At 40.5% G+C, this 15464-nt stretch overlaps 1 protein-coding gene across 2 annotated transcripts in view; it reads right to left on the reverse strand.

Annotated features, from left to right (window-relative positions):
• Positions 1-1090: 1090 nt before the first annotated feature.
• LOC126474963 (TATA box-binding protein-associated factor RNA polymerase I subunit B) overlaps positions 1091-15464 on the reverse strand; it is a 337291-nt gene continuing 322917 nt past the window's right edge. For both annotated transcript variants that reach the window (XM_050102488.1, XM_050102487.1), the window contains exon 11: positions 1091-2413. In XM_050102488.1, coding sequence (XP_049958445.1) covers positions 1576-2413 — 838 coding nt within the window. In that variant the 3' untranslated portion in view covers positions 1091-1575. The remainder of the gene's footprint in view (positions 2414-15464) is intronic.

Raw genomic sequence — 15464 nt, forward strand, 5'->3', positions numbered from 1 at the left:
GTAATAAGGCTACCATTGTATAGCACAGTTGGCATGTTTTTCAAGTTCCATTTGCAATTTTATGAACAACTCAAATGTTCTTATGCACTGTGATATTAATTTAAAAACCTTAATTATCTGTACAAATTTGGCAAGACTCTTAGTAGCTGTTAGTTGGTTTATGACAAAATTGTTATTAATGAAAAATATTTGTTTGCGAATGGCAAATGACACATCAAGTTGGGCCATCCTTTCACATGTTTTCCTGAAATTAATCCCTATCCTTGTCCTGGGTCTCAGACATTATTATTTGTGGTTGGCATACTCATACAAAGTCACACCTGCTCGAGGGCTGATCATTCTTGTTAATCGAGTTTGTTCACTAGAATTTCTCATCACAGGCTTCTCTTCAACTTCCTTATTGAAAAATAAAAATAAATAAATAAATAATAATAATTAATTACTTCTCTATGCAACATCAATAAATGTCAAAATGATACAGTTCTGTGCCACTTAGTGGAGTACAGCAACAATAACTTTCCAGTACACTCAGCTGCATCCTGTTACAGTGGCAAATAATCACACAAAACAAAAAAATAACTTTCTTCCATTTGTTCTTCTTGATATTACACCAGCAACTGTCTGAAAATATGCAATATGTGCAAAACCTGACACAATCAATGTAATATGATAAGGATAATATATGGGAACAGTAAAATACAAGAACTTGAAAATTCTCACACAAAGAAAAAACCAGAAATCAGCTCATACATGTAAATAAATGTGAATGAATTATGGATTTTGAATTCAGTTGGTTTTAAAATACCCTCTACAACAGCACCAAAATGAGCACAAGAGCATCAGTGTATCCCACCAAAAATAGCGAAACTGCATCTTCTGTTTGGTGTTGTTAACAATGCAAGACAACTATTAACCTACTTTATGTTTGGATATACACCTGATATCTGATTCATTGCATGGTGTGGAGCATTTAGCGACTAAATTGTAAACAGACAGTTTTACATGGTACTGTGCAAGAAAAAGGAAAAACAAACAAATACTTTATGCAAAAATTTATTTTCACACAACTTTATACAACATTATAGTTCATTTATACAGCAATTACAAACAGTTATGTAAATATTTTGCATGCAGCTCTCTACATACAATGATACAAACACTGTGTGTGTGTGTGTGTGTGTTTGTGTGTGTGTGTAGCTTATAACAGAGTCCCCAAAACAAGCAATTGCAAAATTACGGCAGTAGTAGCAACAGTAGTAGTAGTAAAAGCTTGTCATGTCTACGTTTAATAAAAAAAAATTAAGCAGATGCTAACATAATTCAAAAAGACACAATTAACTGATACACACAAAATTCAGGTACATATTCATAAGACAAACCAGTCATTTAAATGTAAAAATGTGCTTTACCAGTATTGTTTCCTTCTGAAAATGCAGACAGGTACCAGAAGGAAAACTGTTCCTAATACTTGTCACAGTCAACAATACACATAAAGAAATGATAATACTCATACAAAGATAATACATTTTAAAAGATGGCTATGGTACAAAAAATATAATCAATGATCTAAAAAACTTAACTGTGTACACACAGCGCAGCACCTTCGACACGTAGCAGCTCACAATAAAGGTACCTTTTCTCCACTTCAAGAATGCGAGCACATTCCTGTAAAAGCCAGCTGAACGATGTTGGCAGTTTCCTGATGATGGATTCGAATTGCTCATCAGAAATTTCCCCTTTCTCATATGATCCACTACAGATCCAGTAATGCCTATAAGGTAAATAAAGCTTCAGACATTCTCTGCCTGATCTTGTGATACCAATTAGCAATTTCTTTTTAAGTCTCTTGATACATTTTCTCTGAGCAGTTGTTGCCAGTCCCACTATGCCCTTTTCCAGAATTGTTGGTTGACGAATAACACCACTACTTTGTGAAACAGTTTTTATGTGAAAGTTGAGAAATTCTTCAGACTGTAGATAAAAGCTGTTGCTGATTGTAGATGAGTTACGAATTAAACAGTCTCCCTTCTTCTTCTTTTCACTTTTTTGTTGATGTTTACAAGTGTTACATTTGTTATGCTCTCTTGAAAATGAATGGTCATTTTGTTCCATCAAACTATGTTTGTCTTTTATATTATTTGTCTTTCTTAATTCTCTATTATTTTTTACTTTCTTCTGGCAAAATGTCTTTTTCTCCTTACTACTAAGATAATGTAAAGGAATGACCTCTGTTCTTTTCCATCTCCTGCCAGAACACATTTCTGATCTTTCATCAGACACAACTGAAATTTTGGCATATACATTATCATACTTACAACGTCGAGACACTGACAGTAGTCTCTTGAAGCTTGAATGCGCACTCTTCATCAGAATTTTTAATTTTATATTCTTTTCTTCAGCAAGATTCAGCACCCTGAAAAATGGCAAAGTACAATCATGAAACTGATAAAAACAATCAGGTTTGTGTGGTTAAAATAAAAATCAATGAAACATTTATTATAGCCAATAAGGGAACAACAAAGACTGGTCCTCTTCGATCATCTTCATTTTTTTAAGATTTGAAAGACAGTCTACAGTAACCAATCGCCTAAAGCAAAAGGGCACAATTCTACAAATAAAATATTTGAAGATTAGGAATGTAATGTGGTCATTAATAGTGGGCTTTATTGTTAAGAAAAGCAGATTCATTGCAGCAGTATGTGGTGTGAGCAGACAGGCACAGAGACACTGGCATGCAATTTCATAATTGAATCTGTTTACCTACCACATGGCATGCCAGGCCACACCACACAGTCTGGGCAATATAACTCATGTAACTATGAACCAGCCTGAGGGGCATTTGCACAGCACTGGGTATTAACTTGTACATGTCTGGCAGCAACATCCTGACACAACAAATATGCAATTCACTGCAATATACTCCTTCCACTTGCAGCACAGTTAAGCACCATCTGGCTGAAAACTTCATAACACTGCAGCAAAACAAGCACTGTATCATTATGAGAGACACACAGGGGAGCAAATGTGCTGGTACTTACCCCAGTTCACTACTACTAGCTCCACATTACCATAATGCGCATGTGCGTAGCATAAAAAGTACTGTGCCATAATCTAAGAATGAAATTATAAATTAAACAACTTTTCCAGACTTTGTTGGTCTACGCTTCAGTATATTAATGTTAAAATTGTTAAATCTCAGAACGATCAGTTAAATAAATTTTGCTAAATATTTTATTTTAAGAAAAAAATAAGTGGTGCTAAATAATCAGGCAAGAAAGCCAAAAACTGTTCAGAATGTGTAAAGGTATGTCACAATTAAAAGTTACACATCTCAATTTGATCAGTGCAATATTTTGGTCATAATCAGTGTTTTTATGAAAAACTAAAGGCACTAAATATGAGACTCACAAAGATGAAAATTCGTATGTAGCCTCAGATTGATATAAAAATGGTAACTATGTGGCTCCATTAAGTTACCTCTATTAGTTTTCAAGTTATTTGTAACGAAATTGTCCTATTTACGATAGATTAAGTATGATTTATATTTGTTATAGAATGTTCTAATTACATTGATGAAATAACACAGTAGTACCAAGTTTCAAGTCTTTTATGTAAATAACAATCATTACAAGAAATCTTAAATAGGCAGTTCAGAGGTCATGTTCTACTGTCAGTTCTTTTAACTCCATTCATGTAAAAATTAAGGAGATTGTAAATGATTACATAACAGAGATATTAATTAATACGTGTCCGAGAAAGGGGTCATTTAGATGCTGCTACCTGTTCTCAGAACGGTTGACAGCAGGTTTTACATTTGCTGTCTGCTGTGCCCACATCTAAATGCAGCTAGAGAGGGAATGAGAGAGACACTTTGCATCAAGATATCAATCTTTGCAGGTCAGTCAAATGCCTGTGTGCACTGTGCCTCAGGTGACATCACAGCCAAGCAACTACCAAATGTGTTCAGTAAAAGTGGAACTGAACTTGCAAAGATTCTACACCACCCTGGATAGCTTAGATTTCATGGGAGTAGCTGTTTGTGTGCCACCTGTAATTTTGACAAAACAGTAGCAATTGGCAAGATTGTTTTCCACTTTTAAAGCGAGTTACTAACTTTGATGATTATAAGACAGGGTGATAGACCATTTTCCTTGGAACTTACCATGGGAGCCACCTCTGAACTGCTAACTGTACTGTTTCTGATATTATTATTATTATTATTATTATTATTTCTGTCCCCTCTCAGACGCCACGTCTGGTCAAAAATGGAAAGTGACGCGGACCTTGATCAAGTGTGACTTCCTTTTAACTGTACGGTATATGTTACATTGCATTTAGGAACTTTCGGGTAATTGAACATGTATCAATAATTACAGATTTCTGTAGTTGTATATATATATGTTTGGATGTAGCTGTATTGCGTTGATGTACTGGTGGATACTGTGTGGTATGACTCCTGTAGTTGATAATATAATTGGTATAATGTCAACTTTATCCCGATGCCACATGTCCTTGACTTCCTCAGCCAGTTGGATGTATTTTTCAATTTTTTCTCCTGTTTTCTTCTGTATATTTGTTGTATTGGGTATGGATATTTCGATTAGTTGTGTTAATTTCTTCTTTTTATTGGTGAGTATGATGTCAGGTTTGTTATGTGGTGTTGTTTTATCTGTTATAATGGTCCTGTTCCAGTATAATTTGTATTCATCATTCTCCAGTACATTTTGTGGTACATACTTGTATGTGGGAACGTGTTGTTTTATTAGTTTATGTTGTGTGGCAAGTTGTTGATGTAATATTTTGGCTACATTGTCATGTCTTCTGGGGTATTCTGTATTTGCTAGTATTGTACATCCGCTTGTGATGTGATCTACTGTTTCTACACTCCTGGAAATTGAAATAAGAACACCGTGAGTTCATTGTCCCAGGAAGGGGAAACTTTATTGACACATTCCTGGGGTCAGATACATCACATGATCACACTGACAGAACCACAGGCACATAGACACAGGCAACAGAGCATGCACAATGTCGGCACTAGTACAGTGTATATCCACCTTTCGCAGCAATGCAGGCTGCTATTCTCTCATGGAGATGATCGTAGAGATGCTGGATGTAGTCCTGTGGAATGTCTTGCCATGCCATTTCCACCTGGCGCCTCAGTTGGACCAGCGTTCGTGCTGGACGTGCAGACCGCGTGAGACGATGCTTCATCCAGTCCCAAACATGCCCAATGGGGGACAGATCCGGAGATCTTGCTGGCCAGGGTAGTTGACTTACACCTTCTAGAGCATGTTGGGTGGCACGGGATACATGCGGATGTGCATTGTCCTGTTGGAACAGCAAGTTCCCTTGCCGGTCTAGGAATGGTAGAACGATGGGTTCGATGACGGTTTGGATGTACCATGCACTATTCAGTGTCCCCTCGACGATCACCAGTGGTGTACGGCCAGTGTAGGAGATCGCTCCCCACACCATGATGCCGGGTGTTGGCCCTGTGTGCCTCGGTCATATGCAGTCCTGATTGTGGCGCTCACCTGCACGGCGCCAAACACGCATACGACCATCATTGGCACCAAGGCAGAAGCGACTCTCATCGCTGAAGATGACACGTCTCCATTCGTCCCTCCATTCACGCCTGTCGCGACACCACTGGAGGCAGGCTGCACGATGTTGGGGCGTGAGCAGAAGACGGCCTAACGGTGTGCGGGACCATAGCCCAGCTTCATGGAGACGGTTGCGAATGGTCCTCGCCGATACCCCAGGAGCAAAAGTGTCCCTAATTTGCTGGGAAGTGGCGGTGCGGTCCCCTACGGCACTGCGTAGGATTCTACGGTCTTGGCGTGCATCCGTGCGTCGCTGCTGCGGTCCGGTCCCAGGTCGACGGGCACGTGCACCTTCCGCCGACCACTGGCGACAACATCGATGTACTGTGGAGACCTCACGCTCCACGTGTTGAGCAATTCGGCGGTACGTCCACCCGGCCTCCCGCATGCCCACTATATGCCCTCGCTCAAAGTCCGTCAACTGCACATACGGTTCACGTCCACGCTGTCGCGGCATGCTACCAGTGTTAAAGACTGCGATGGAGCTCCGTATGCCACGGCAAACTGGCTGACACTGACGGCGGCAGTGCACAAATGCTGCGCAGCTAGCGCCATTCGACGGCCAACACCGCGGTTCCTGGTGTGTCCGCTGTGCCGTGCGTGTGATCATTGCTTGTACAGCCCTCTCGCAGTGTCCGGAGCAAGTATGGTGGGTCTGACACACCGGTGTTAATGTGTTCTTTTTTCCATTTCCAGGAGTGTATTTGTTGTTTGCAAAGTCTGCATTTATCTGTTGTGGTATTGGGATCTTTAATAATATGCTTGCTGTAATATCTGGTGTTTATTGTTTGATCCTGTATTGCAATCATGAATTCTTCCGTCTCACTGTATATATTGCCTTTTCTTAGCCATGTGTTGGATGTGTCTTGATCGATGTGTGGCTGTGTTAAATGATACGGGTGCTTGCTGTGTAGTGTTTTCTTTTTCCAATTTACTTTCTTCGTATCTATTGATGTTATGTGATCTAAAGGGTTGTAGAAGTGGTTATGAAATTGCAATGGTGTAGCTGATGTATTTATATGAGTGATTGCTTTGTGTATTATGCTAGTTTCTGCTTGTTCTATAAAGAATTTTCTTAAATTGTCTACCTGTCCATAATGTAGGTTTTTTAGGTTTTTTATGTCAATAAATCCCCTTCCTCCTTCCTTTCTGCTTAATGTGAATCTTTCTGTTGCTGAGTGTATGTGATGTATTCTATATTTGTGGCATTGTGATCGTGTAAGTGTATTGAGTGCTTCTAGGTCTGTGTTACTCTGTTTCACTACTCCAAATGAGTAGGTCAATATTGGTATAGCATAAGTATTTATAGCTTTTGTCTTGTTTCTTGCTGTCAATCCTGTTTTCAGTATTTTTGTTAGTCTTTGTCTATATTTTTCTTTTAGTTCTTCTTTAATATTTGTATTATCTATTCCTATTTTTTGTCTGTATCCTAGATATTTATAGGCATCTGTTTTTCCCATCGCTTCTATGCAGTCGCTTGGTTATCCAATATGTAATCTTCATGTTTAGTGTGTTTTCCCTAGACTATGCTAATTTTCTTACATTTGTCTGTTCCACAAGCCATATTTACATCATTGCTGAATACTTCTGTTATCTTTAGTAATCGGTTGAGTTGTTGATTTGTTGCTGCCAGTAGTGTTAGATCATCCATGTATAGAAAATGTGTTATTTTGTGTGGGTATGTTCCAGTAATATTATATCCATAATTTGTATTATTTAGCATGTTGGGTAGTGGGTTCAGAGCAAGGCAGAACCAGAAAGGACTTAATGAGTCTCCTTGGTATATTCCACGCTTAATCTGTATTGGCTGTGATGTGATATTATTTGAATTTGTTTGGATATTAAGTGTGGTTTTCCAATTTTTCATTACTATGTTTAGGAACTGTATTAATTTAGGATCTACTTTGTATATTTCCAATATCTGTAGTAACCATGAGTGGGGTACACTATCAAAAGCTTTTTGGTAATCAATGTATGCGTAGTGCAGCGACCTTTGTTTAGTTTTAGCTTGATATTTCACCTCTGTATCTATTATCAGTTGCTCTTTACATCCTCGTGCTCCTTTGCAGCAGCCTTTTTGTTCTTCATTTATAATTTTGTTCTGTGTTGTATGTGTCATTAATTTCTGTGTAATGACTGAAGTTAATAATTTGTATATTGGTGGTAGGCATGTTATGGGGCGATATTTTGCTGGGTTTGCTGTGTCTGCTTGATCTTTAGGTTTCAGATAAGTTATTCCTTGTGTAGGTGTATCAGGGAATGTGTATGGGTCTGCAATGTAACTGTTAAATATTTAGTTAGATGTGTATGTGTTGAGGTGAACTTCTTTAGCCAGAAATTTGCTATTTTATCATTTCCAGGGACTTTCCAATTGCGCGTAGAATTAATTGCTCGGGTGACTTCATGTTGCAAAATTACCACTTCAGGAATTTATGGTATCATCTTGTATGAGTCTGTTTATTATTATTATCATATCATTATTATAAGGAATATTATTATGTTTATGAGTGTGAACTTTTACTGAATATATTAATCTGTTACAACTCAAAACTACTTTTTTATAGTCATAGTCCCTGTGTCCTCTGAGTAAATAATAAGTAGAAATATTTTTTTTCAGTGAGTACGAAGAGTAATAACGCTTTGCACACTGGAAATTATAGCATGTTCTCCACATCGATTTCTGGTTGATAGCAAAACTAGTTTTCAGGATCTTGTAAATACAGCAGATATTTTGTAAAATTTCCTGCTGCCACACAATGCCAGCCAAGCTAGTCTCTGCTGCACTATGGACCATGAGCAGACGATGCTGGTTTGGGCAGTCATCTACACTAGACAGCTCACAGGATTAAGACTGCGACCATGGACTTTGAACAGCACAATGGACAAGACATCTCCAAGCTCCACAGTACCAGCCAAACTTCTGCCTTCGAGGGCAGTGGTTTGTAACAAGGATGGTACTACCGCCAACCACAAAACCAGGCAAGCTTCTCCTCTGGTCGGTGTGTACCTCTAAGAGAATCTAAGCACATATTCGCACCACTAACAATTTCACTTATTGCAGACCATGCACCTGCAGGGGGCATGTCTGTGGCACCACCACAACAATTTGACCACTATGAAACAAAACTGAAAAAAAAAAAGATGTTTTACATTGGAGTTAAGCTTCCCTAGCCAGCACTGGCACAACCACCACCACCTCCACATACCAAAAACTCTGCAATGCAGCGGCCCCCCCCATAACATAGTTGGAGCCAGCTGATTGCAAAGATCACAAGCCTTGTACAAGTTAGACAGAAATATTTCAATGGTTCGATCAGGATTCAATCCAGCAACCTCTTGGTTTTCAGGTGCATGCTTTGGCACTATCCCACCAGGCCTTACAGAAGTCCTGTAATCATGAAGTTGCTGATTCAACTCATTAGTAGCAATGTTTTGTTTTTACTTTTATTTAAATTCTATGTTATGAAATGGAAAAAATAATTAATACTGAATCATATATTTTAATAAAAATAACAGAATTTTATTTTTAATTACTGGTCATATACTAAAATGTGAAATGCCTTATTATAAGATGAAAATATTATAATTATAAATTATATGTATAATAATATTACACATTATGATACTCTTCAATCTCTAAAAATATAAAAGGATTTTATTTAGTGTTTCATTTTTTTGTGCCAAATGCTAATTTATGTGAACTCACATTTTCAAGTGATTAGTACACTGAAGTGCCAAAGAAATTGGTATAGGCATGCGTATTCAAATACAGAGATATGTAAACAGGCAGAATACGGCACTGCAGCAATGCTTATGTAAGACGACAAGAGTCTGGTGCAGTTGTTAAATTGATTACTGCTGCTACAGTGGCAGGTTATCAAGATTTAAGTGAGTTTGAATGTGGTGTTATAGTCGGCACACGAGTGATGGGACACAGCATCTCCGAGGTAGTGATGAAGTGGGTATTTTCCCTTACGTCCATTTCATGAGTGTAGCATGAATATCAGAAATCTGGTAAAACATCAAATCTCTGACATCGCTGCACCCAGAAAAAGATCCTTCAAGACTGGGACCAACGATGACTGAAGAGAATCGTTCAATGTGACAGAAGTGCAACCATTCCGCAAATAGCTGCGGATTTCAATGCCGGGCCATCAACAAGTGTCAGCATGCTAACCATTCAACAAAACATCATCAATATGGGCTTTCAGAGCTGAAGGCCCACTCATGTACCCCTGATGACTGCATGACACAAAACTTTATGTTTTGCCTGGGCTCATCAACACCGACATTGGACTGTTGATGACTGGAAACATGTTGCCTGGTCAGATGAGTCTCGTTTCAAATTATATCAAGCAAACGGATGTGTATTGCATGTCAGCAGGGAACTGTTCAAGCTGATGGAGGCTTTGTAAGGGTGTGGGGTGTGTGCAGTTGGAGTGATATGGGAACCTTGATATGTCTAGATACACCTCTGACAGGTGACACATACATAAGAATCCTGTGTGATCTCCTGCACTCATTCATGTCCATTGTGCATTCCAATGGACTTGGGCAATTCCAGCAGAACAAAGTGACACCCACACATCCAGAATTGCTACAAAGTGGCTTCAGGGACACTCTTCTGCGTCTAAACACTTCTGCTGGCCACCAAACTCCCCAGATATGAACATTATTGAGCATGTCTGGGATGCCTTGCAATATGCTGTTCAGAAGAGATCTCCAACCCCTCATACTCTTATGGATTTATGGACAACCCTTCAGGATTCATGGTGTCAATTCCCTCCAGCACTACTTCATATGTTAGTCAAGTCCATGTCACATTGTGTTGCAGCGCTTCTGCGTGCTAGCGGGGGCCTTGCACGATATTCGATGGGCGTATCTGTTTCTTTGGATTTTTGGTGTAATTAACAATAAAAATATTAAAAAATGGAAGGTCCATGTTGGTAAACAAACAATATTATCAAAAGGAAAGGCTGCTACTCACTATAAAGATGTTGAGTTGCAGACAGGCACGATGGAAGGACTGTTATGCACTGAGCTTTCAACTGAAGTCTTCTAAAGGAAAACATACAAACATTCACATAAGAAAGCACACCTCACGTGCTCATGATAGCTATCTCTGGCTGCTTTGGCCAGAATGCAATTGTTGTGCGTCAAACAGAAGCAACAATCCGGAGTGGGGCAAGGAAGGGGGAAGGATTACAGCGCACAGGTGAAAGGTAAGAAGTCAGCATTGCGTGGCAGTGTGAGCAGGGAGTAGATGGTGGCAGGACAAGGCTGCCAGGCGAAGCATCAGATGATGGGAGAGAGAGGGAGGGGGTGAAGAAGGAGAGGAGCAGAGAAGGAAAAAAGACCAGCGAGTGCACTGGCAGAGATCAGTGCACAATGAAGGTGAGCGGATATGAATTGAGAGGAGGTGATAGGAGTGAGTGGGTAGAAACTGTTGGGTGGAGGATGTGGGAGCATTAAGTTATTGTAGGTTGAGGCTGGGATGATTTTGAGAGCGGAGAAATTGTCGTAAGGATAACTTTCATATGTGCAATTTAGAAAAGCTGGAGGTGGAGGGGAAGATCCAAATAATCTGAGTAGTGAAGCGGCCATTGAAATCAGCCGCATGTTTTTCTTGGCCAACGTTTGGCAGTGGCCATTCTTCTTGGTGGACAACTAGAAGGTAGTCATACCAATACAAAAAACTGTACAATGATTGCAGCATAGCGGGTATATGGCTTTGCTACTTTCACATGTGGCTCGGTCTCTGATGGCGTAGGATGAGCCTGTGATAGGACTGGAATGGGAAGTGCTGGTTGGGTGGATTTGGCAGGTCTCGCACCTGTGTCTTCCAGAGGGATACGATAATGATAGATAATCGAAGTCCTGATGGAGGTGGTTCAGTTGTTCCACTTCGAGGTGGTACTTGGTGATGAGAGGGTGCTCCTGTGTAGCTGGTCTTGGGGGTGGTGGGAATATTGGTGGAGGGAGGGAGAGAGGGGAGGGGGATACAGTGTAGGAAATTTGTTTGCAGAGTAGGTCTGGGGGATAGTGCCTGTCTGTGAAGGCCTTTGTGAGACCTTCAGTATACTGAGCAAGGGATTCTTGTTACTGCAGAGACATCGTCCTAGGGTAGCCAGGCTGTATGGGAGGGATCTTTTGGTGTTGAAGGATGGCAGATGTCAAAATGTAGGCATTGTTGGTTAGTGCCATATCCCCACATAAACCACTGCCCCCAAGAACCAGCTACAGAGGAGCCCCTCTCATCAACCAGCAGCACTCCAGACTGGAACAACTGAACCAAATCCTTCATCATTATGCCCTGAAATGATATGCCATAAGGATCATACCCCTGTGGAAGACACAGGTGCATGACCTGCCCAGTCCACCCAACCAGCACTTCCCATTCTAGTTCTGTCACAGGCTTATCCTATCTCATCACAGGCCAGGCCATCTGTGGAAGCAGCTATGTCACGTACCAGCTCTGATGCAATCGTTGCACAGCTTTTTATATTGGTATGACTATCAGCCGGCTGTCCACCAGGGTAAATGGCCACTGCCAAACTGTAGCCAAGAGCAAAGTGTATCACCCTGTGGCACAACAGGCAGCTGAACATAAAATGCTAGATTTCAATGGTTGCTTCACAACCTGGGACCATCTGGATCCTCCCCTCCAACACCAGCTTTTGTGAACTGCACAGATCGGAATTATCCTCACAACACATTCTCTGCTCCCAAATCATCATGGCTTCAACATACTGCTCTAGATCTTCCACCCAACAGTTTCCACACCTTCTGTCCTATCACCTCTGCCAAATTCAAGTTTCCTAAACTTCAGTGTGTGCTGCTCTCTGCCAATCCACCCACCGAACTTTTTCCCTTATGTTTTCCCCCCCTCTTTCCACTTCCCCTTCTGCCCCCCGCATAGTTTCCCAAAGCTGCATCTGGCAGCTTTGTCCTGCCACCTTCTACTCCCTGCACACTCTGCCAGACACCGTGGTATCTTTCCCCTTCCCTCCTGCACTCCAGATTGTTGCTTCTGTTTCATGCAACACAGTTGCATTCTAGCCTTTGCAGCTGGAGACAGTGGTCATGTGTGCATGAGGTCTGCTCACTTCTGTGAATCTGTATGTGTGTGTTTTCCCTTGTGAATAAGGCTTCGGCTGAAAGCTCAAATGTGTAACAGTCTCTTCGTCTTGCCTGTCTGCAACTCAGTGTGTCATCTTTACACTGAGTAGCAATCTCTCCTTTTCATAATATTGTTAAAAATAAAAGCTGTTACTTTAAGGGGCAGCAGCCTTTTCAGTAGTTGCAAGGGCAACAGTCTGGATGATTGACTGATCTGGCCTTGTAACAATAACCAAAACGGCCTTGCTGTGCTGGTACTGCGAACGGCTGAAAGCAAGGGGAAACTACAGCCGTAATTTTTCCCGAGGGCATGCAGCTCTACTGTATGATTACATGATGATGGCGTCCTCTTGGGTAAAATATTCCGGAGGTAAAATAGTCCCCCATTCGGATCTCCGGGCGGGGACTACTCAAGAGGATGTCGTTATCAGGAGAAAGAAAACTGGCGTTCTACGGATCGGAGCGTGGAATGTCAGATCCCTTAATCGGGCAGGTAGGTTAGAAAATTTAAAAAGGGAAATGGATAGGTTGAAGTTAGATATAGTGGGAATTAGTGAAGTTCGGTGGCAGGAGGAACAAGACTTCTGGTCAGGTGACTACAGGGTTATAAACACAAAATCAAATACGGGTAATGCAGGAGTAGGTTTAATAATGAATAGGAAAATAGGAATGCGGGTAAGCTACTACAAACAGCATAGTGAACGCATTATTGTGGCCAAGATAGATACGAAGCCCACACCTACTACAGTAGTACAAGTTTATATGCCAACTAGCTCTGCAGATGACGAAGAAATTGAAGAAATGTATGATGAAATAAAAGAAATTATTCAGATTGTGAAGGGAGACGAAAATTTAATAGTCATGGGTGACTGGAATTCGAGTGTAGGAAAAGGGAGAGTAGGAAACATAGTAGGTGAATATGGATTGGGGGACAGAAATGAAAGAGGAAGCCGCCTGGTAGAATTTTGCACAGAGCACAACATAATCATAACTAACACTTGGTTTAAGAATCATGAAAGAAGGTTGTATACATGGAAGAACCCTGGAGATACTAAAAGGTATCAGATAGATTATATAATGGTAAGACAGAGATTTAGGAACCAGGTTTTAAATTGTAAGACATTTCCAGGGGCAGATGTGGACTCTGACCACAATCTATTGGTTATGACCTGTAGATTAAAACTGAAGAAACTGCAAAATGGTGGGAATTTAAGGAGATGGGACCTGGATAAACTAAAAGAACCGGAGGTTGTACAGAGATTCAGGGAGAGCATAAGGGAGCAATTGACAGGAATGGGGGAAGTAAATACAGTAGAAGAAGAATGGGTAGCTTTGAGGGATGAAGTAGTGAAGGCAGCAGAGGATCAAGTAGGTAAAAAGATGAGGGCTAGTAGAAATCCTTGGGTAACAGAAGAAATATTGAATTTAATAGATGAAAGGAGAAAATATAAAAATGCAGTAAGTGAAACAGGCAAAAAGGAATACAAATGTCTCAAAAATGAGATCGACAGGAAGTGCAAAATGGCTAAGCAGGGATGGCTAGAGGACAAATGTAAGGATGTGGAGGCCTATCTCACTAGGGGTAAGATAGATACCGCCTACAGGAAAATTAAAGAGACCTTTGGAGATAAGAGAACGACTTGTATGAACATCAAGAACTCAGATGGAAACCCAGTTCTAAGCAAAGAAGGGAAAGCAGAAAGGTGGAAGGAGTATATAGAGGGTCTATACAAGGGCGATGTACTTGAGGACAATATTATGGAAATGGAAGAGGATGTAGATGAAGATGAAATGGGAGATATGATACTGCGTGAAGAGTTTGACAGAGCACTGGAAGACCTGAGTCGAAACAAGGCCCCCGGAGTAGACAATATTCCATTGGAACTACTGACGGCCGTGGGAGAGCCAGTCCTGACAAAACTCTACCATCTGATGAGCAAGATGTATGAAACAGGCGAAATACCCTCAGACTTCAAGAAGAATATAATAATTCCAATCCCAAAGAAAGCAGGTGTTGACAGATGTGAAAATTACCGAACTATCAGCTTAATAAGTCACAGCTGCAAAATACTAACACGAATTCTTTACAGACGAATGGAAAAACTGGTAGAGGCCAACCTCGGGGAAGATCAGTTTGGATTCCGTAGAAACACTGGAACACGTGAGGCAATACTGACCTTACGACTTATCTTAGAAGAAAGATTAAGGAAAGGCAAACCCACGTTTCTAGCATTTGTAGACTTAGAGAAAGCTTTTGACAATGTTGACTGGAATACTCTCTTTCAAATTCTAAAGGTGGCAGGGGTAAAATACAGGGAGCGAAAGGCTATTTACAATTTGTACAGAAACCAGATGGCAGTTATAAGAGTCGAGGGACATGAAAGGGAAGCAGTGGTTGGGAGGGGAGTAAGACAGGGTTGTAGCCTCTCCCCGATGTTGTTCAATCTGTTTATTGAGCAAGCAGTAAAGGAAACAAAAGAAAAATTCGGAGTAGGTATTAAATTCATGGAGAAGAAATAAAAACTTTGAGGTTCGCCGATGACATTGTAATTCTGTCAGAGACAGCAAAGGACTTGGAAGAGCAGTTGAATGGAATGGACAGTGTCTTGAAAGGAGGATATAAGATGAACATCAACAAAAGCAAAACAAGGATAATGGAATGTAGTCTAATTAAGTCGGGTGATGCTGAGGGAATTAGATTAGGAAATGAGGCACTTAAAGTAGTAAAGGAGTTTTGCT

The sequence above is a fragment of the Schistocerca serialis genome, chromosome 4 (assembly GCF_023864345.2).
Source record: "Schistocerca serialis cubense isolate TAMUIC-IGC-003099 chromosome 4, iqSchSeri2.2, whole genome shotgun sequence".
In the NCBI taxonomy this organism is placed as follows: domain Eukaryota; kingdom Metazoa; phylum Arthropoda; class Insecta; order Orthoptera; family Acrididae; genus Schistocerca; species Schistocerca serialis.